The 13,967-nt window shown below is 39.5% G+C and overlaps 1 protein-coding gene across 1 annotated transcript in view; it reads right to left on the bottom strand.

Annotated features, from left to right (window-relative positions):
- Positions 1-13,967, bottom strand: part of SPOCK2 (SPARC (osteonectin), cwcv and kazal like domains proteoglycan 2) — a 56,455-nt gene that overhangs the window by 12,885 nt on the left and 29,603 nt on the right. The window contains exons 8-9 of the mRNA XM_073597643.1: positions 12,214-12,276; positions 3,022-3,159 (exon numbers count right to left, since the gene is read on the bottom strand). Coding sequence (XP_073453744.1) covers positions 3,022-3,159; positions 12,214-12,276 — 201 coding nt within the window. The remainder of the gene's footprint in view (positions 1-3,021; positions 3,160-12,213; positions 12,277-13,967) is intronic.

Raw genomic sequence — 13,967 nt, 5'->3', positions numbered from 1 at the left:
TTTAGGTCTCTCCAGAGATGCTCAATTGGGGTAAGTCAGGGCTCTGGCTGGGCCATTCAAGAACAGTCACGGAGTTGTTGTGAAGCCACTCCTTCGCTATTTTAGCTGTGTGCTTAGGGTCATTGTCTTGTTGGAAGGTAAACCTTCGGCCCAGTCTGAGGTCCTGAGCTCTCTGGAGAAGGTTTTCGTTCAGGATATCCCTGTACTTGGCCGCATTCATCTTTCCCTCGATTGCAACCAGTTGTCCTGTCCCTGCAGCTAAAAAACACCCCCAAAGCATGATGCTGCTACCACCCTGCTTCACTGTTGGGACTGTATTGGACAGGTGATGAGCAGTGTCTGGTTTTCTCCACACATACCGCTTAGAATTAAGGCCAAAAAGTTCTATCTTGGTCTCATCAGACCAGAGAATCTTATTTCTCACCATCTTAGAGTCCTTCAGGTGTATTTTAGCAAACTCCATGTGTCTTGCACTGAGGAGAGGCTTCCGTCGGACCACTGTGCCATAAAGCCCAGACTGGTGGAGGGCTGCAGTGATGGTTGACTTTCTACAACTTTCTGCCAACTCCCGACTGCATCTCTGGAGCTCAGCCACAGTGATCTTTGGGTTCTTCATGACTTCTCTCACCAAGGCTCTTCTCCCCCCCGATAGCTCAGTTTGGCTGGACGGCCAGCTCTAGGAATGGTTCTGGTCATCCCAAACATCTTCCATTTAAGGATTATGGAGGCCACTGTGCTCTTAGGAACCTTAAGTGCAGCAGAAATTTTTTTGTAACCTTGACCAGATCTGTGCCTTTTCACAATTCTGTCTCTGAGCTCTTCAGGCAGTTCCTTTGACCTCATGATTCTCATTTGCTCTGACATGCACTGTGAGCTGTAAGGTCTTATATAGACATGTGTGTGGCTTTCCTAATCAAGTCCAATCAGTATACTCAAACACAGCTGGACTCAAATGAAGGTGTAGAACCATCTCAAGGATGATCAGAAGAAATGGACAGCGCCTGAGTTAAATATAGTGTCACAGCAAAGGGTCTGAATACTTAGGACCATGTGATATTTCAGTTTTTCTTTTTTAATAAATGTGCAAAAATGTCAACAATTCTGTGTTTTTCTGTCAATATGGGGTGCTGTGTGTACATTAATGAGGAAAAAAAAAGAACTGGCTGCAATATAACAGAATACTTTCTGTCCCCACTGCACATTTCTTTCCATGCGAACTGGGCAAAAACAAAATTTTTTGGGGGCTATTTTTTCTTAGTAATGTTCTTTTTTTTGGGCAGTAATAAAATACATGTAGTCCCCGAGTTACAAACATCTAACTTACAAACAACTCATACTTACAAACAGAGGGAGACAACAGGAAGTGAGAGGAAATCTACCCCATGGAAGGGAAATTCACTCCTGTAAGAATTATCAGTGCACAAAGGTGTCTCCGCTGAAGCTTTATCACCAATCCTTATTTCCACAACCATCCAACATTTTCAAAATCCAATTGCCATTGGAACTGAAAGTGAGGTGAAATCTTCTGAACAGGGGCACAGACAGCAAAACAAAACTTTACAAGGGTAAAAACCCTTCCCTATGTTTTTGGGCAGGAGATACACTTAGAAAAGGACCTGTTTCAACTTACATACAAATTCAACTTGAACAAACCTACAGAACCTATCTTGTTTGTAACCAAAGGACTGCCTGTACTGCATTATGGCCACTAGTTGGAACAGAGGAGGTTAGAAAACATGTATTTGTAACAACAGACAAAGTTCTAGAGAACGCTAGAGGGAATTGGCAAATAAATGTAACACCCCCCCCCCCCCCCCCCCCCAGGGTGTTCCACTTTCTCATGTTCTAAAGTTGGAATGTATGTCACAATAAGTTGTTCAATTATTTAGAAAGTATTGAACATGTATGTAAACCCTAAAAATGTACTTTTCTTATGTTGGCACTATATAAATCCCGAATAACAACAATAATAATAATATTATGTTATATCTGTTTGATAAGTGCAAAAAATCTAAGGACTGAAAGCTGCACTGAATTACATTGTTGTTTTGGGGTTTCAATGGGCTTTAAGTCAAAGCATCAGCATGATAAGTAGGCAACTAGCATTTTCAGAACAAGAGGCAGTCTATATATTTCTCCTAAACCTTGAATACAGAACAATAGAAATGTTCTGATATTTCCACCTTTTAATAACTGTAATGCCCCGTACACACGGTCGGACATTGATCGGACATTCTGACAACAAAATCCTAGGATTTTTTCCGATGGATGTTGGCTCAAACTTGTCTTGCATACACACGGTAACACAAAGTTGTCGGAAAATCCGATCGTTCTGAACGCGGTGATGTAAAACACGTATGTCGGGACTCTAAACGGGGCAGTAGCCAATAGCTTTCATCTCTTTATTTATTCTGAGCATGCGTGGCACTTTGTGCGTCGGATTTGTGTACACACGATCGGAAATTCCGACAATGGATTTTGTTGTCGGAAAATTTTATAGCCTGCTCTCAATCTTTGTGTGTCGGAAAATCCGATGGAAAATGTGTGATGGAGCCTACACACGGTCGGAATTTCTGACAACAAGGTCCTATCACACATAGTGTGTACGGGGCATTACAGAGCATATAATAGATGCAAGAAGATATAAGATGAACCCCATACTGGAGAGCTGTTTATATTTATATTGTACTTGAATCTGTCCACCTTGTCTATTAAAACGCACCCATTTTACAGATATAAAAGCCACACATGTAATTGCAATACGTTCTTATTGCTTGTAGCTTACATTTGATGATCAGTGAGTCATTTAACCTACTAAACTCTTACACTGAGGACAAAAGAGTCTGCACTGCTTCAGTTGTCCATCCAGTTTGATGGGTGGGGGGGATTAGTTGCAATATGCAATACCCATAAGTAGCATTTATTAAAAATGTTACTTTTTTTAACCTGAAGTTTTTTTTAAAGTGATACTACATTCAACCATATACTGTATGTCTAAGTATCATTATTTACAAATCTTACCACAATCTGGATTTCCATGTATCCTTGTGCCAGTTAGCTCAGATCCATGCTGATCTACACACCAGCACTCCCCATTGGACTGATCACACTGCATCTTCCTGTAGTATCCATCTTCATCACAGCTGGGAATGAAAACCCCTACAAGATATGTGATTGTGTAATTATAATTTGTAGAGGAATGCCAAAGGTAAGCATAAATGCCTATTTGTTTCAGGTCAACATACAGGTCACTAGGTAGGAAGCCAAAATTAGAATGGCAGGCCTAGAGACCAAAATCCTATGTTCCTACCCTTGCATGGTGCTTATATCCTGGCTAGGTTCAGAACAATATTATATATATATATATATATATATATATATATATATATATATATATATATACACAGTGGGGCAAAAAAGTATTTAGTCAGCCACCAATTGTGCAAGTTCTCCCACTTAAAAAGATGAGAGAGGCCTGTAATTGTCATCATAGGTATACCTCAACTATGAGAGACAAAATGTGGAAACAAATCCAGACAATCACATTGTCTGATTTTTTAAAGAATTTATTTGCAAATTATGGTGGAAAATAAGTATTTGGTCACTTACAAACAAGCATTTCTGGCTCTCACAGACCTGTATCTTCTTCTTTAAGAGGCTCCTCTGTCCTCCACTCATTACCTGTATTAATGGAACCTGTTTGAACTTGTTGTCAGTATAAAAGACACCTGTCCACAACCTCAGTCACACTCCAAACTCCACTATGGTGAAGACCAAAGAGCTGTCGGAGGACACCAGAAACAAAATTGTAGACCTGCACCAGGCTGGGATGACTGAATCTGCAATAGGCAAGCAGCTTGGTGTGAAGAAATCAACTGTGGGAGCAATAATTAGAAAATGGAAGACATACAAGACCACTGATAATCTCCCTTGATCTGGGGCTCCACGCAAGATCTCACCCCGTGGGGTCAAAATGATCACAAGGACGGTGAGCAAAAATCCAAGAAACACACGGGGGACTTATTGAATGACCTGCAGAGAGCTGGGACCAACGTAACAAAGGCTACCATCAGTAACACACTACACTGCCAGGGACTCAGATCCTGCAGTGCCAGACGTGTCCCCCTGCTTAAGCAAGTATATGTCCGTGCCCGTCTGAGGTTTGCTAGAGAGCATTTGGATCATCCAGAAGAGGATTGGGAGAATGTCATATGGTCAGATGAAACCAAAGTAGAACAGTTTGGTAGAAACACAATTCCTCGTGTTTGGAGGAGAGAGAATGCTGAGGTGCAACCAAAGAACCATACCTACTGTGAAGCATGGGGGTGGCAACATCATGCTTTGGGGCTGTTTCTCTGCAAAGGGAACAGGACGACTGATCCGTGTACATGAAAGAATGAATGGGGCCATGTATCGTGAGATTTTGAATGCAAACCTCCTCCCATTAGCAAGGGCATTGGAGCTGAAACGTGGCTGGGTCTTTCAGTATGACAATGATCCCAAATACACCACCCGGGCAACGAAGTAGTGGATTCGTAAGAAGCATTTCAAGGTCCTGGAGTGGCCTAGCCATTCTCCAGATCACAACCCCATAGAAAACCTTTGGAGGGAGTTGAAAGTCTGTGTTGCCCAGCGACAGCCCCAAAACATCACTGCTCTAGAGGAGATCTGCATGGAGGAATGGGCCAACATACCAGCAACAGCGTGTGACAACCTTGTGAAGACTTACAGAAAACGTTTCACCTCTGTCATTGCCAACAAAGGATATATAACAAAGTATTGAGATGAACTTTTGATATTGACCAAATACTTATTTTCCACCATAATTCGCAAATAAATTCTTTCAAAAATCAGACAATGTGATTGTCTGGATTTGTTTCCACATTTTATCTCTCATAGATAGTTGAAGTATACCTATGATGACAATTACAGGCCTCTCTCATCTTTTTAAGTGGGAGAACTTGCACAATTGGTGGCTGACTAAATACTTTTTTGCCCCACTGTGTATATATATATATATATATATATATATATATATATATATATATATATATATGTGTGTGTGTGTGTGTGTGTGTGTGTGTGTGTGTGTGTGTGTATATATATATATATACACACACACAATCTCACAAAATTGAGTACACCCCTCACATTTTTGTAAATATTTTATTATAATTTTTCATGTTGTGACAACACTGAAGAAATGACACTTTGCTACAATGTAAAGTAGTAAGTGTACAGCTTGTATAACAGTGTAAATTTGCTGTCCCCTCAAAATAAGAGAGTGAGTACACCTCTAAGTGAAAATGTCCAAATTGGGCCCAATTAGCCATTTTCCCTCCCCGATGTCATATGACTCATTAGTTTTACAAGGACTCAGGTGTGAATGGGGAGCAGGTGTGTAAAATTTTGTGTTAGCGCTCTCACTCTCATACTGGTCGCTGGAAGTTCAACATGGCACCCCATGACAAAGAACTCTCTGAGGATCTGAAAAAAAAGAATTGTTCCTCTACATAAAGATGGCCTAGGCTATAAGAAGATTGTCAAGACCCTGAAACTGATCTGCTGCATGGTGGCCAAGACCATACACCGGTTTAACAGGACAGGTTCCACTCAGAACAGGCCACGCCATGGTCGACCAAAGAAGTTGAGTGCACGTGCTCAGCGTCTTATCCAGAGGTTGTCTTTGGGAAATAGATGTGTGAAAATTGCTGCAGAGGTTGAAGGGGTGGGGGGTCAGCTTGACAGTGCTCAGTCTCTTCTAAAGATGATGCACAAGAAAGCCCGCAAACAGTTTGCTGAAGACAAGCAGACTAAGGACATGGATTACTGGAACCATGTCCTGTGGTCTGATGAGACCAAGATAAACGTATTTGGTTCAGATGGTGTCAAGCATGTTTGGCGGAAACCAGATGAGGAGTACAAAGATAAGTGTGTCTTGCCTACAGTCAAGTATGGTGGTGGGAGTGTCATGGTCTAGGGCTGCATGAGTGCTGCAGGCACTGGGGAGCTACAGTTCATCGAGGGAACCATGAATGCCAACATGTACTGTGACATACTGAAGCAGAGCATGATCCCCTCCCTTTGAAGACTGGGCCACAGGGCAGGTTTTCAACATGATAATGACCCCAAACACACCTCCAAGACAACCACTGCCTTGCTAAAGAAGCTGAGAGTAAAGGTGATGGACTGGCCAAGCGTATCTCCAGACCTAAACCCTATTGCGCATCTGTGGGGCATCCTCAAATGAAAGGTGGAGGAGCGCAAGGTCTCTAACATCCACCAGCTCAGTGATGTCATCATGGAGGAGTGGAAGAGGACTCCAATGGCAACCTGTGAAGCTCTGGTGAACTCCATGCCCAAGAGGGTTAAGGCAGTGCTGGAAAATAATGGTGGCCACACAAAATATTTGGGCCCAATTTGGACATTTTCACTTAGGGATGTACTCACTTTTGTTACCAGTGGCTTAGACATTAATGGCTGTGTGTTGAGTTATTTTGAGGAGACAGCAAATTTACACAGTTATACCAGCTGTACACTCACTACTTTACATTGTAGCAAAGTGTCATTTTTTTATTGTTGTCACATGAAAAGATATATAGGGTAACTTAAGGAAAAAAACTTGGCAAAGGTTCAACGCCCCCTCCCCAAGAACTCCACATCAAAAAATTAAATAGCATCGCAGACACTACTGCCCAGTTTGTTCAATGATTAGAAATCATGCTGGGGATCTCTGTTATAGTGAACATGGTACATAGACCCTGGGGCAGATAGTCTTTCCATTATTTTTTTGATCTCCACACATGCTCAGTACAAAGGCACTCAACTTAATCTTGAAATAAAAACACTGTTGCTGCACAGATTAGACACTACCAGAAGACTGTTCTTTGATTCTTTTCTATAACCTGGGTATACAAAACTGAGCAGAGGCAACAAGATAAATGTTTGTTCTAAATTGCCTGACACTACTAAACAGCACAATATGAGGGGGTGGGCTTTGCCAAATTTTTCACTATAAGCTCAGTCCATTCACAGTTTTTTTTTTTTTTTTGTGCACTGTTAACGCACATTGGGTTGATTTACTAAAACTGGAGCACTCAGAATCTGGAGTAGCTGTGCAAGGTAGCCAATCAGCTTCTAACCTCAGCTTGTTCAATTAAGCTTTGGCAATAAAACCTGGAAGCTGATTGGTTTCTATGCAGAAGTGAAAAGATGCAAAAATACTCTTGCGCACAGGTGTATTGGCTAAAAGGTCCCAAGGGTTCAGGAAGGACTGTGGATTTCGGCTTTGCTGCTCTTAAGGATGGGATTGTCCTAGTGTTAGATGAAAAGAAAGAAAAAAGCGCACCAGCCTAGTGCATTATCCTTGACAGATTTATTAATTAAAAACAAGATAAAAACTACTTACAAAGGTCGAAGAAAAAAATCGCATTGTACATGGCACAGAGGCAAATAGTCCAGTGGTAACAGTTTTCCAGGTCCCAGGAAGGAGGCGTACGGACTACTGCTGGCTAACGCGTTTCGAAGGTTACCCTTCTTCATCAGAGCCTTAGTAGTGTTGGTCTCCTGCTGGCTTTTATATATGTGTCCATCTAGACAAGACTGGTCAGGTTAGTTCTAAGGCTCCTCCCTTGATTAGTGGGTGGTCCTCTGAGAAGGGTGGGTCTTGGCTTTGTTGTCATTATTAAAGGGCCATAATATATTTGTTAATTTATTTTTAATGTTTATTAAAGAAACTTTTTATGTTTAATATGATTTTAGTTTAATTTATAGTTATATTTGTATTTGTAATTTCTAGTTCCTAGTTCTAGCTCTAGTATTTGATTTTAATTTTGAGTTTTTAATTTTTAATTTTTAATTATAATTTTTACTTTTTAATTTTTACTTTTTAATTTTTAGTTTATAATTCATATTTAGATTTAAATCAGCGGCCATGTATATAGTCAGGAGTGAAAACATCCCACAACAGACAGACTAAAATGGTCATACCAATACTTATATATAGATGAGCCAAGGCATATCAGAGGATATGCTCATCTCCCCTCTCATCAATACATTGCATACATCAGAGGACATTGATTAGGGGTCTAAGATCGGAGAGAAAATAGCATACCTTGTGGTGTATAGATCTGATGGCAGCTCATTTGCTCAAGTGTAGTGTCTCTGTGGGGGCTGTGACTGTATCGGCTTCCATTGCTGACAGGTCCTTGCCGGTGACACGTTCCTGTGTCCTGTAGGACCTGATGTAACGCACGCCGCTCCTTTACTTCCGGGTTGCGGTCCACAGGGCGGAAGTGCGGTCGTGATGTCATATCCCGTGCGCCCTTCGGCGCACGAGATTGACTTACTATGGTAAACAGTGGCCTCCATTTTGCCGTAGGCATAGATAGAGGCCAAAGTCAGACAAAAACTGTCTGAACTACAAGCTAGAAGGGGATAAAATAATATATATAAATATATGTGTATAATAAGTTAAATCTATAGTGCCACTAAAGGGAGGGGGAAGGGGGAATTGGGAAGAACCAGGGAAGGAGAGGATGGGCTAAATGACCAGATGTTAGACATAGTAATCTAATTAAAAACTAGGTGGAGAAACAGGAACTGTTATAGGATTATGGCTAGAAGGTGACAGTATCCAGAACGTATGTATTTAAAAGCCAGCAAGAGATGCACTAGAATTAATAGTAAAAAGTAGTAATATAAAATACATATAATATACATTGTATAAAAAAATATATATAAAAATATATATATATATATATATATATATATATATATATATATATATATATACACATCCATTTTCATAGACATATATGCGCATAAGAAAATTTAAAAAGCAATATTATTAAAAATAAATCCGTATAGAAGTACAAAAGTCTGTGTACTTTGCCAGTATAATATAAAAAGGGGTTTGTTATAACCTCATATATATAATACATATAATGGTTTTGTACATTATTTCGGGTATCCCAGGGGTTATTTAATCTCTATCATTACTCAATATCATATTTAATACATTCTAATGCTTAATATAAACCCCCATTTTTATTTCTATTTTTATTATTTATTATTCCTTTCGCTGATGTCTATTAAATAACCCCTGGGATACCCGAAATAATGTACAAAACCATTATATGTATTATATATATGAGGTTATAACAAACCCCTTTTTATATTATACTGGCAAAGTACACAGACTTTTGTACTTCTATACGGATTTATTTTTAATAATATTGCTTTTTAAATTTTCTTATGCGCATATATGTCTATGAAAATGGATGTGTATATAATATATATATATATATATATATATATTTTTATATATTTTTTTTTTATACAATGTATATTATATGTATTTTATATTACTACTTTTTACTATTAATTCTAGTGCATCTCTTGCTGGCTTTTAAATACATACGTTCTGGATACTGTCACCTTCTAGCCATAATCCTATAACAGTCCCTGTTTCTCCACCTAGTTTTTAATTAGATTACTATGTCTAACATCTGGTCATTTAGCCCATCCTCTCCTTCCCTGGTTCTTCCCAATTCCCCCTTCCCCCTCCCTTTAGTGGCACTATAGATTTAACTTATTATACACATATATTTATATATATTATTTTATCCCCTTCTAGCTTGTAGTTCAGACAGTTTTTGTCTGACTTTGGCCTCTATCTATGCCTACGGCAAAATGGAGGCCACTGTTTACCATAGTAAGTCAATCTCGTGCGCCGAAGGGCGCACGGGATATGACGTCACGACCGCACTTCCGCCCTGTGGACCGCAACCCGGAAGTAAAGGAGCGGCGTGCGTTCCATCAGGTCCTACAGGACACAGGAACTTGTCACTGGCCAGGACCTGTCAGCAATGGAAGCCGATACAGTCACAGCCCCCACAGAGACACTACACTTGAGCAAATGAGCTGCCATCAGATCTATACACCACAAGGTATGCTATTTTCTCTCCGATCTTAGACCCCTAATCAACGTCCTCTGATGTATGCAATGTATTGATGAGAGGGGAGATGAGCATATCCTCTGATATGCCTTGGCTCATCTATATATAAGTATTGGTATGACCATTTTAGTCTGTCTGTTGTGGGATGTTTTCACTCCTGACTATATACATGGCCGCTGATCTAAATCTAAATATGAATTATAAACTAAAAATTAAAAATTAAAAATTATAATTAAAATTTAAAAATTAAAAACTCAAAATTAAAATCAAATACTAGAGCTAGAACTAGGAACTAGAAATTACAAATACAAATATAACTATAAATTAAACTAAAATCATATTAAACATAAAAAGTTTCTTTAATAAACATTAAAAATAAATTAACAAATATATTATGGCCCTTTAATAATGACAACAAAGCCAAGACCCACCCTTCTCAGAGGACCGCCCACTAATCAAGGGAGGAGCCTTAGAACTAACCTGACCAGTCTTGTCTAGATGGACACATATATAAAAGCCAGCAGGAGACCAACACTACTAAGGCTCTGATGAAGAAGGGTAACCTTCGAAACGCGTTAGCCAGCAGTAGTCCGTACGCCTCCTTCCTGGGACCTGGAAAACTGCTACCACTGGACTATTTGCCTCTGTGCCATGTACAATGCGATTTTTTTCTTCGATCTTTGTGAGTAGTTTTTATCTTGTTTTTAATTAATAAATCTGTCAAGGATAATGCACTAGGCTGGTGCGCTCTTTTTCTTTCTTTTCATCTATGCAGAAGTGAGCCTGATTTTGCACTCTCTAATTTTAGTAAATAAACCCCATTGTGTCACTTGATTTTGAATGGCCTAAACGTGTATAAGAACGGACATGCAATATTTTTTCTGATGCAGGGTTACTGCATTTTTTTGCAGTGAGGTGTGCTTCAACACGTTTGTCTGAGCTGTGTTACCTTAGTGTGTTGGGGTGCCATTCAAAATGAATGGCAATGGAATTCCTTAATGCATATAACACAGATTGCCATGCATTGCAGTAGCATGCATTACTGCAAAGAACTAGATCATGTGTGTTTTGCCCTTCAATATGTGGTGCATGCTAACATAACTAATTGCATTTGTTTTGCTTACACCCAAGGTTATATGAGCAATTATTTGCCTAGCTACTGAGATATTCAACTACTTGTTGCCCAATATCTCTTTATCACTGATTCAATGTGCTGCAAATGAGGTTACTGCCCACAAGCAGTTAAATATGTTTTGTAGAATAGAGATTTGTTTGTAATGGCAAATTTGCACATCTGTGGAACAAAATGTTTTTGGTCTTTTTAATATTTTTAATATCTACACAATTATTGAATTTAATATAATATATTGTAATTACCTATTGTGCTAACCCAAAAAACACTTGCCCTGAAAGGACTAAAAGGCAGGACCAGGCAATTACAGACAAGGAAGGTTGTCACCTGGGGTACAACTTGGGTGAGATCCTTTCTTGATCTTACATTATCCCAGTTGTCTCCTGCACTGTGCAGGACCAGGTTGCCAAAGCGAACAACCCTGTTGACAGCCCTGTCCTGAAGTTTACATTGTGAGAGTGGCTCTTCCAAGCAAGTCAGCAGGGTCTGCTGTCAGTGTCACAGATGGACCAACCCTGTATTAGCGCTGACAATGCATTCTCAATCCACAAAGAGCAATGAATGGAAGTCAAAGTGACAGCAAAGATCCACTGATAACACTGAGGAATTTATGCCATTTTTCCAATGTAATTATCAAAGCTGAGCTTTGACCATTTCTTTCCTCAGTCATTTGTCGCTTTGTGTGTTTTTAGCAATCATATGTAAACTCTCTAAGTTTGCTCTTATCCTTTTTGTAGCACTGTATTAAAATATTTTGTACATGAAAAATAAAAAATAAAATGAAAAATAAATATAGTACCTTTACAAAAAGGCCAATTTGCAAAAAAAGATTTTGCACCTCCGTGAGTTATAAGCCACCCTAGTTCTCAGATAGAAGACCAACTTTAGGTTATGATAATTTTAGCATGTTCATAATGACTAAATCACACTGACTTAACTACCTCCCTTTCCCTTTCCCATTCTGTTTTCCATGGACCAAATGATCTCTGTGTTCTGCTCAGGGAGATGGGCTTTGGCACCTTTGTCTTGGGTGCCAGAGGAACTTGTCCTTTGACGGTCTCAAGAGTACTATAGAATAGTAAAGCTAAATGGCAAGCCTGTTTAGGATCTTTGTAGACTCACCAGGTTTTTTCTTAGCAGCCTCTTGGATCTGCACTTTCTCAAGTTCTGCAAGACATGGAGGTTCTAAAAAGAGAGACATTGTCAGTATCAAGAATCCATGTTCACAACCATTATGTTATTGTTCAGGCATGAATCCAACAAGACCTAACATCATAAAAGTATCATAATAATTCTAATAATTGAGAACAACTGAGGAAAAAGAATAATTGTATGTGCAAGTTACTAATTTGCCTGAATTATGAGTTCATTTCCTCATCACTTAAAGTTATGATTAAAACTAAGTTTACATAAGCAGCTGAGGAAGGAGGGTTAGCAAAAACAGGCAGTTGGTACACAGCTACCCACGCCGTTGATCTTCTGTGATACCTTACCCGGGAATACGGCTCTCAGTGGTAATAAGGTATATCGGGACTCAACGATCTGTGATACATGCTTATATTATTTTAATACATTGTAAGTGTACATCTATATGGGATCACTTTGTTTTTTAAATAAAAGTATTTTAATTTACTGGATTACGCTATGGGCACTTCTATTTCTTCGCTCGTTATGAGCTTAATTTAGATGGAAGTATGCAGAGTGCGCTGACAGCTATCCAAATATCCATTCACGGATCCAGTCCTATTTGAGTGAACTAAGTCCGTCGATATTAAACCAGTGAAAGGCACGCTGTTAACCCATCACCTTCTGGTAAGTGAATTACCTATAGGGGATTCCCATAAAAGCAATGTGGTGAAGCATTTATCTGGGATTTTGATCAGCAGAGAGTTGGTGTTCAACATTCTTTATAAACGGATCAGCTACCACCCCACAACCTGCTGTACACAATTAAGACACAAGTGGAACTTTTCATCTTTATTTATATTTTATTTCACATATGAACTTCTTAAGCGCTGCTAATGTTTAAAAGACTTTGGTTTTTTTAACATATTTTTTGATACAGTTTACATTTTTATAGTAGCAGCTATATATATTTTTATTTATCTTTTTTTTTTTTTTTTTTGCATGAGCGCTGAGGGAGAAATACTTTGTTTCTGTTTATTTCTCATTGTTTGTGGTACACATTTTTAGTGCCCCTAAAGGTTCACCAACAAGCAGCCATGGCTGCCATAGCCATGATGCTTCAAAGTGCAGCAATTTTAACTCAGCATGTCAAGCTTGAAAGGCTGCCTGACGAAACCGCCCATTGAAGTCAATGGGGCTATGGCAGTGGTGGTGCAGTAGTTCAATTTAAAATCCTCACAGAATTGAAAGAAAAAACTGTCATTCAGGAGGTGACAGTATAGCCTGAATGCTTGCAAAAGGCTCTAAACAGGTTATGCACTCAGAGCTTTAGCTCCTTCTACTGGCCCCAGAGTAGAAGAGGCCAGTAGAAGGAGCAGAAGCTCTGAGTGCACAGCCTGTCCCCACCTCCGGTGAAGTCACATCCACTCTGCATTCCACGGTGGTTCTTCTGGGTTCCCTGTGACTACAGGACACCATACAGCATCTCTCCATCTCCAGCATCCCAGCACGATGGCTGCAGGATGGATTAGAGTGGCCCCTGCACACATCAGAAGAGCATTATATAGATTTTTATTTTGTGGCGCTTCCTGTTTTCTCTTCCTTCTTCCTACCCCACAGAGCTGGCTTTTCTCTGAGGACAGCTGCCGCCAATAGCCTACCACTTGATGTATAAACTTACCACAGTTTTATCATTTTAAAAACTAATATCTATTGCTTGATTTTACATGTGCCCATTTGTAGGTTTCGGG

Source organism: Aquarana catesbeiana, linkage group LG08 (assembly GCF_042186555.1).
Source record: "Aquarana catesbeiana isolate 2022-GZ linkage group LG08, ASM4218655v1, whole genome shotgun sequence".
NCBI lineage: Eukaryota > Metazoa > Chordata > Amphibia > Anura > Ranidae > Aquarana > Aquarana catesbeiana.
The sequence above is the reverse complement of the archived record's forward strand: the minus strand, read 5'-3'. Positions and strand labels throughout refer to the sequence as shown.